Source organism: Rhinoraja longicauda, chromosome 28 (assembly GCF_053455715.1).
Source record: "Rhinoraja longicauda isolate Sanriku21f chromosome 28, sRhiLon1.1, whole genome shotgun sequence".
In the NCBI taxonomy this organism is placed as follows: Eukaryota; Metazoa; Chordata; class Chondrichthyes; order Rajiformes; family Arhynchobatidae; genus Rhinoraja; species Rhinoraja longicauda.
In genome coordinates, this window is record NC_135980.1 from 28,842,685 (window position 1) to 28,851,944 (window position 9,260).

The window sequence follows — 9,260 nt, forward strand, 5'->3', positions numbered from 1 at the left end:
CCTGGGCCGAGGGGCCTGGGTCGAGGGGCCTGGGTCGAGGGGCCTGGGCCGAGGGGCCTGGGTCGAGGGGCCTGTTTCCACTCTCTATAACTCTGTGACTTTCTGAGATGAAAGAAATCTGAAATTCCAGAAGTGGAGGGAGAAAAACACTGGATAGTGGGAATGTGAGAAATTAATCTGGGATGGCTGGTCATCTGTAATCATTGAACCCATTGATCAGTCTGGAACGTTGCAATATGCTTTGGGTGAGGGAGACAATAGACAATAGACAATAGGTGCAGGAGTAGGCCATTCGGCCCTTCGAGCCAGCACCGCCATTTAATGTGATCATGGCTGATCATTCTCAATCAGTACCCCGTTCCTGCCTTCTCTCCATACCCCCTGACTCCACTATCCTTAAGAGCTCTATCTAGCTCTCTCTTGAATGCATTCAGAGAATTGGCCTCCACTGCCTTCTGAGGCAGAGAATTCCACACATTCACAACTCTCTGACTGAAAACGTTTTTCCTCATCTCCGTTCTAAATGGCCTACCCCTTATTCTTAAACTGTGGCCCCTGGTTCTGGACTCCCCCAACATTGGGAACATGTTTCCTGCCTCTAACGTGTCCGACCCCTTAATAATCTTATACGTTTCGACCTAAAGTATCAGACTACTTATAGACCTAAAGTATCAGACTACTTGCAGCTCAAAGTCTCTCTTGGAGAGTGAATGGATGTGTTCTGCAAAATGGCCACCCGGTCAGTGTTTAATGGATTGATTGTAATCAAGTATGGTCTTTCTGCTGTCTGGTTAGCACACAACAAAAGCGATTTTCACTGTACCTCGGTACACGTGACAATAAACTAAACTGTGTGGTGTAGATCAAAACACATTGAAAGCAACCCACTAAATTGGAAGTAGAAAGTGCTGCTCTATGCTTCCTGAGAAGCAGTGCCTTCGTCTCAGGGTGATGGGACTTGGTGGTAAAAGGGCAGCTGTTACGTTTCATGGTCACAAACTCATACAGCGCAGAAACAGGCCCTTCGGCCCATCTTGCCCACGATGACCTAGATGTCCCATCAACACCAGTCCCACCTGCCTGCATTTGGCATCTATCCCTCTAAGAACCTTTTCTATACATGTACCTGTTCAAATGTCTTTAATTGAATATCAAATTTCGCGAGACGGCACGCGAAGGTGCCTTGAGAAGGGAATGGATTTCGATGAAGATGGAAGAGTGAAGCAGGGAGTCGCTGACGTGGGACCCCGTTTGGAAAGTCGCCTTATAGAGGCGGGGAGGGGAAGCGGTCTGATGTTGACCAGCTCCCGTCGGGCAGCGATACGATAAAGAAACGTGGTGGATGGGATGAACGGCAACCAAGATGCATGGAGAACCTTCCACTAGATGCCGATGCATCACTGCTGGCGAACGCAGTGTGTGGGGAAGAAATGTTGCAGAACTCGAAGAGGAGGAGGAAGCAACGCACAGACAATCTGTAAGAGAGCCTTGTGTGAAAATATTTACTTTAGTTTATTGTCACGTGTACCGAGGTACAGTGAAAAGCTTTTGTTGCGTGCTAATCCAGTCAGCGGAAAGACAATACATGATTACAATCGACCCATTTACAGTGTACAGATACATGATAAGGGAATAACGTTTAGTGCGAGGCAAAGCCCGATCAAGGATAGTCTGAGGGTCACCAAAGTGGTAGATAGTAGTTCAGCACTGCTCTCTGGTTGTGATAGGATGATTCAGTTGCCTGATAACAGCTGGGAAGAAACTGTCCCTGAATCTAGAGGTGTGCGTTTTCACACTTCTATACCTTTTGCCCGATAGGAGAGGGGAGAAGAGGGAGTGGCCGGGGTACGACTGGTCCTTGGTTATGCTGCTGGCCTTGCCGAGGCAGCATGAGGTGTAAATGGTGTCAATAGAAGGGAAGACAGGCACAAAAGGCTGGTGTAACTCAACGGGTCAGACAGCATCTCTGGAGAAAAGGAATAGGTGATGTTTTGGTTTGAAACCCTCCTTCAGACTAGAGTCAGGGGAAAGGGAAACCAGAGAAATAGACAATAGACAATAGGTGCAGGAGTAGTCCATTCGGCCCTTCGAGCCACCACCGCCATTCAATGTGATCATGGCTGATCATTCTCAATCAGTACCCCGTTCCTGCCTTCTCCCCATACCCCCTGACTCCGCTATCCTTAAGAGCTCTATCTAGCTCTCTCTTGAATGCATTCAGAGAATTGGCCTCCACTGCCTTCTGAGGCAGAGAATTCCACAGATTCATAACTCTCTGACTGAAAAAGTTTTTCCTCATCTCCGTTCTAAATGGCCTACCCCTTATTCTTAAACTGTGGCCCCTGGTTCTGGACTCCCCCAACATTGGGAACAGGTTTCCTGCCTCAAACGTGTCCAACCCCTTAATAATCTTATATGTTTCGATAAGATCCCCTCTCATCCTTCTAAATTCCAGTGTATACAAGCCTAGTCACTCCAGTCTTTCAACATACGACAGTCCCGCCATTCCGGGAATTAACCTAGTAAACCTACGCTGCACGCCCTCAATAGCAAGAATATTCTTCCTTAAATTTGGAGACCAAAACTGCACACAGTACTCCAGGTGCGGTGTCACTAGGGCCCTGTACAACTGCAGAAGGACCTCTTTGCTCCTATACTCAACTCCTCTTGTTATGAAGGCCAACATTCCATCGGCTTTCTACACTGCCTGCTGTACCTGCATGCTTCCTTTCAGTGACTGATGCACTAGGACACCCAGATCTCGTTGTACGTCCCCTGTTCCGATCATCTCCTAAATAAACAATGATGTGGAGAGATGCACACCGATCAGCCAAAACATTATGACCACTGACAGGCGAAGTGAATAACATTGATTATTTTGTTACAATGGCCCCTGTCAAGGGGTGGGATATATTAGGTAGCAAGTGAACAGTCAGTTCTTGAAGTTGATGTGTTGGATGCAGGAGAAATGGGCAGGAGTAAAGACCTGAGCGACTTTGACAAGGGCCAAATTGTTATGGCCAGACGACTGGGTCACAGCATCCCTGAAACGGCAAGGCTTGTGGGGTGCTCCCGGTCAGCAGTGGTGAGTACCTACCGACAGTGGTCCGAGGAGGGACAAACCACAAACCGGCGACAGGCAGGGTGTTGGGCGCCCAAGGCTCATCGATGCACAAGGGCAACGAAGGCTATCCCGTCTGGTCCGAACCAACAGAAGGTCGACTGTGGCACAAGTCACGGAAAATGTTAATGGTGGTCACGGGAGGAATGTGTCACAATACACAGTGCATCGCACCCTGCTGCTTATGGGGCTGCACACGGAGGACCAACAGCATATTGGGCAGGTGGTCATAATGTTTTGGCTGATCGGTGTAGAACAGATGAATGAAAGATGTGCAGAAAAGTAACGATGACGAAGGGAATCAGGACATTGTTAGTTGTGTGCCTAGGTGAGAACAGTTCACACAATGCGAGGTTAGTTTGTGTGATGGTCTGGGCTGCGTCTGCAATTCACTGCAATTTTGTGCAGTGTCCTTTCGAAGAATAGGTTGGGACTTGTCGAGGTGATGATATTGCTGTCAAGTTTCCGAGCGCTCTTCCCCGTTTGTACACCCTGTACAGTCAGTGTGCCGTGTCTTGCAGATGAGCCTGAGACCAATTGAAGCCGTGATCGAGGACATGCAGAATAAGACTGAGGAGCTGGCGAAGGCAACGAGTGAAAACCCACCCAACCTCAAGTTGCTGCAGATGGTGCTGCAAGGATCGGTGGGCCCCACCGTCAACCAGGTGCCTGCGTTTAGCCTCGCTTCATTCAGCTTGGTTTAGTTTCGTTTAGAGATACAGCGAGGAAACAGGCCCTTTTCACTGTATCTCGGTAATCATGACAATAAACGCAACTAAACCGGCACAACAAGTCCGTGCCGACCAACAATCATCCCTCCCGTGCTCTAGGTCTATCCCACACAATAGACCGAGTTGTACGGACGGTCACGGTGGCGCAGCGGTAGAGTTGCTGCCTCACAGCGAATGCAGCGCGGGAGACCCGGGTTCGATCCCGACTGCGGGTGCTGTCTGTGCGGAGATTGTACGTTCTCCCCGTGACCTGCGTGGGTTTGTCTACGAGATCTTCGGTTTCCTTCCACACTCCAAAGATGTACAGGTTTATAGGTTAATTGGCTTGGTAAATGTAAAAATTGTTCCTCGTGGGTGTTGGATAGTGTTAGTGTGCGGGGATCGCTGGTCGGCGCGGACCCGGTGGGCCGCGCTGTATCTCTAAACTAAAACTATACTAAACAATAGGGATGATTTGTAGAAGAATTAACCTACAAACCTGCACGCCTTTGGAGTGTGGGAGGAAACCGGAGCACCCGGAAAAAACCCACGCGGTCACGGGGAGAACGTGCAAATTCATACAGACAGCACCCGTGGTTAGGATTGAACCCGGGTCTGTGGTGATGTAAGGCAGCAACTCTACCGCTGCACCACTGTGCCACATTGGATAAACCAGAATAAACCACAGGCTTGTGTGACGTATGACCCAGAATGGAACACAGGATACTACAATATGTCCCGCCCCCAGTACCAGCTTAGTTGGGTCCCCTGCTAAGTGTGAAGAATTCGCTAAATTTTTCACCAGCAAAGTTGAGAACATTAGAATGAACATTTCCCCTCCCACCCGTGACCTAGCTGTCTCACTAGTCTGTTCATCTAAATTGGACTGTTTCCAACCCATCACTCTATCCTCCCTTGCAAAGCTTGTCTCCGCTATGAAACCTGCAACCTGCCCCCTTGATCCTGCCCCCACTGCCCTTCTGAAGGATGTCATTGCAATAGCCGGTCCCAGCATCCTCTCTATTATCAACAGTTCTCTGGCCACCGTCACTGTTCCAACCTGTTTGAAGCACACAGTGGTCCAGCCCCTACTGAAAAAACCTAACCTAGACCCCACCTTGCCTAGCAACTACAGACCCATTTCCAAACTGCCATTCCTGTCAAAAGTCCTTGAAAAGGCAATTCTAAACCAATTAGTGCCCTACCTGCACCAAAACACCATCCTGGAAAGTTTCCAGTCAGGTTTCAGAGCCCACCACAGCACAGAGTCTGCCTTGTTGAAGGTACACAACGACCTGCTTCTCGCCATCGACACCGGCGACTGTGCAATCCTGCTCCTTCTCGACCTCAGCGCAGCGTTCGATACAGTGGACCACACCATCCTTATTGACCGTCTCCGGTACGCGGTTGGCATTGATGGCACTGCCCTGAGCTGGTTCGTTTCCTATCTCAAAGATAGGAGTTTCGCCATCAACATAGGCAGTTATTCCTCTGCTCCAGCTAGCCTCTCCTGCGGAGTTCCACAAGGCTCCATCCTAGGCCCCATTCTCTTCTCTCTATACATGCTCCCCCTTGGCCAAATCATTCAAAGGTACGGCATTTCTTTCCACTGCTATGCCGATGAAACTCAGCTTGACCTCCCCCTGAAACCCAACAACCAGTCAAATTTAAACAGCCTCTTACACTGCCTTGAGGACATAAAATGTTGGATGGCACAGAACTTCCTCCAATTAACGAGAGCAAGTCTGAGGTCATCCTATTCGGCCCCCCCGACTCCATCAAATCGATAACAGGCAGTCTTGGAAGCCTATCCTGCCTAGTCAAACCGCATGTCAAAAACCTCCGCGTGATATTTGACTGCATTAAAGTTTGACAAGCAAGTCAACGCTGTGGTAAAAGCCAGCTTCTTCCAACTTCGTACCATAGCTAAAATCAAACCTTTCCTCCAATTCGACGACACTGAAAAAATCATTCACGCTTTCATTTCCTCCCGCCTAGACTACTGCAACTCCCTATACACTGGGATCAGCCAATCTTCCCTGTCCCGCCTGCAACTGGTCCAAAATGCCGCAGCGAGACTCCTGACGGGTACCCGTAAAAGGGACCACATCACCCCGATTCTGGCCTCTCTCCACTGGCTCCCTGTACGGTACAGAATCAACTTCAAGCTCCTCCTATTCACATATAAAGCCCTAAATGGACATTCCCCCCCCTACATCAAAAATCTTCTAACCCACCTCTCTAACTCCAGGTCCCTCAGGTCGGCCGACTTGGGGCTACTCACTATCCAGCGGTCTAGGCTTAAGCTCAGGGGTGACCGCGCTTTTGCGGTTGCAGCTCCTAGACTGTGGAACAGCATCCCTCTCCCCATCAGAACTGCCCCCTCCATCGACTCCTTTAAGTCCAGGCTCAAAACCTATTTCTACTCCCTAGCGTTTGAGGCTCATTGAGGAGGCGCTGTGAACTGTTTTGTATGTGCTGTTATGTTTGCGTGCTACTGTATGTTTCATTTTTTCCTTAGTACCTAATCAGATGTACAGCACTTTGGTCAACGTGGGTTGTTTTTAAATGTGCTATACAAATAAAATGAACTTGACTTGACTTGACTTGACAATGGATGACACAAATATAACCTCTCGTAGAACAATGAAGATCCAGGGTATAACACTGTTGTGAACGTGCTATTATCCAGTCTATCTTTGCACTGTGTTATACACATGATTGTCATTTAACGCTGTGTGGTATGGTGGTCAGATCGACCTATGTAACACACTGTAGAATGACAGGGTACAACACAGTGCTATATGATGGATGGTTCAGGTTATAAGGCAGTGCAGGCAATTAACTCAAATTTCTGTTACTTCAGGGTCCCTTGGAAGTCGCCCAAGTTTTTTTGTCTGAAATTCCGGATGATCCGAAACTTTTCAGACACCACAACAAACTCCGCATCTGTTTCAAGAACTTTTTGAAACGGTAAATTGTCCCCGGTGGTCTGCTGTGGCCGAGCGGGTTTAGTATGAATGAATGAATGAATGGATTAATGAATTAATTGATTAATGAATGTATCGTCACATGTGACAAGTCGCAGTGAAATTCTTTGCTTGCGTACCCAAGGTATACAAATAGTCCCCGCCTCAGGGCGCCGACACAGTTTCCGTGCCAGGTCCCCCATTGTTTTCCCCCTCCCCCGGCCCCCCCCCTCTTCCCCCCCCCCCCCCCCCTCACGGCGGTCCCCCAACCCTGGGTCCACTCTATCCAGGCCTTTCACTATTCACTAAGTTTCAATCAGGTCCCAGCAAGTACAGGCCCACTGCCGTCAAACACACATCACATTTAGAGGTACAGCGCGGAAACAGGCCCTTCGGCCCATCGAGTCCGTGTCAGCCAGCAATCGCCCTGTACACCCTCACTATCCTACACACACACTAGGGACAATTTACAATTAAACCAAGCCAATTAACCTACAAACCTGCACGTCTTTGGAATGTGGGAGGAAACCGGAGATCGCAGAGAAATCCCACGCAGGTCACGGGGAGAACGTGCAAACTCCGTACAGACAGCGCCCATTGTCAGGATCCCTAGTGCTGTAAGGCAGCAACTCTACCGCCATCACCGTGCCAGCCATATGTTAACCCAATCATTCCTGGGATCATTCCCTCCACACCCACTCTATCCAGGCCTTTCACTATTCGTATGAATGCCTTCACACCTTCAGCCTGCACCTGCTGTAGACTGATCAATCATTCATCTAATGACTGCAGGGACAATAGATTGGGCAGCTTACACCCCAGCGATATGAATATTGACTTCTCTAACGTCAAGTAACCCTTGATTTCCCTCTCTCTCTATCCCTCCCCTTCCCAGTTCTCTGACCAGTCTGACTGTCCCCGGTTACATTTTATTTCTGTTTGTTTTGTTGCTGCCTTCTCCCAGCTAACAATGATCTATTCTACATTTTTCTTGATCTCCACCCCCTTTCTCTCATTTTCACACCATACACTTCCTTACCTCCATATCTCCCTCTCTCCCGACTCTCAGTCGGAGGAAGGGTCTCGGCCCGACACGTCACCCATTCCTTCTCCCCAGAGATGCTGCCTGTCACTGCACCCCACCAGCATCTGTAGTTCCTTCCTCCACAATTCTACAGTCGGGACAAGTTGTGCAAGTTTCATGTGAGTCACCTACATTGCATTTACCTTATTCCCCTTCTGTTACAGATGTGAAGATGCTTTAATTATAAATAAGGGCCTGATATCGTCAGAGCGAGTGGAATATCAGTACGAACTCGAGAGGAACTATGAGTCTCTAAAGTACAACTTGCAACCATTCCTTAACCGAAGAATCCCTCAGCTTTACATCACACCGTGTCAGTAGGAACCTCAAACGGTCTGAAAGATATTAGTTTAGTTTTGTTTATTGTCACGCGTACCGAGGTGCAGTGAAAAAGCTTTTTGTTGCGTGCTAACCAGTCAGCGGAAAGGCTGCATGTGATTACACTCGAGCCGTCCACAGTGTATGCAGAGAAATGCTGCTGTTGGAGGAGAGGTTTAAAGGAGTGCAGCGATTGTAAGGAGTGATTGCAGAGCCACGACTGGGCCCAGCAGGCAGAGAGTCGTCTGGCTCGGGCACCATCTTCATCCAACTATGGGGAAGAACTTCTTCCAACAAGAACTTTGATTGGTACGGCTGTCAGGGGTTATGGGAGAAGGCAGGAGAATTGGGTTAGGAGGGAGAGATAGATCAGCCATGATTGAATGGTGGAGTAGACCTGATGATGGGCCGAATGGCCTAATTTTGCTCCTATCACTTATGATCTTACGAACTTGAAGCGCTGGACTTGTGAAGTCAAGAGAGCATTGACCAGGCCCATCGGCCCATCGTGTCCTTGCCAACCACTGCACTGATCTACACGTGTACCTTCATCTGGTCCTTAGCCATCTAGGTCTCGCCGGTTCAAGAGTTTGCCGGGTGATTCTCACAGGCTGTGAGAGTGCCTTTCTCCACCGCTATCTCAGGCAACGCGTTCCAGATTCCACCCGCTGTGTGAAACAAATTCCCTTCAAATCCCTTCCAAAGACCCATGGCCTTTTGTTTTCTTCAAGACACCATTAGAACAATATCATTAAGATGTGAATAGTTTCCTCGTGTAAAAAATGTATTGTTATGAGTTTGGAATGTGGACACGGTCACAAATCGGTCACAAATCACCGTGTCATGGTTTACTTTGTGCTTTGTAATTTTCCTCCCTTTCTTTGTCTTGTCTATACTCCTTGGATGAGAGCAGACATTTACACAAACCCATGCTGTATCTCTAAACATACGCACATGCACACATATATATGCATATACATCTGTATATATAACTTACACATATATTTATACACACACACATGCACACATATATGCAAAATGCTGGAGTAACTCAGCGG

General features: G+C 48.5%; 1 protein-coding gene across 1 annotated transcript in view; it reads left to right on the forward strand.

The window, feature by feature from the left end:
• LOC144607345 (dedicator of cytokinesis protein 7-like) overlaps positions 1-9,260 on the forward strand; it is a 160,536-nt gene extending 151,276 nt beyond the window's left edge. Inside the window, exons 44-46 of the mRNA XM_078424111.1 lie at positions 3,643-3,786; positions 6,698-6,804; positions 8,049-9,260. Of these exons, the coding sequence (XP_078280237.1) occupies positions 3,643-3,786; positions 6,698-6,804; positions 8,049-8,205 (408 nt within the window). The 3' untranslated portion in view covers positions 8,206-9,260. The remainder of the gene's footprint in view (positions 1-3,642; positions 3,787-6,697; positions 6,805-8,048) is intronic.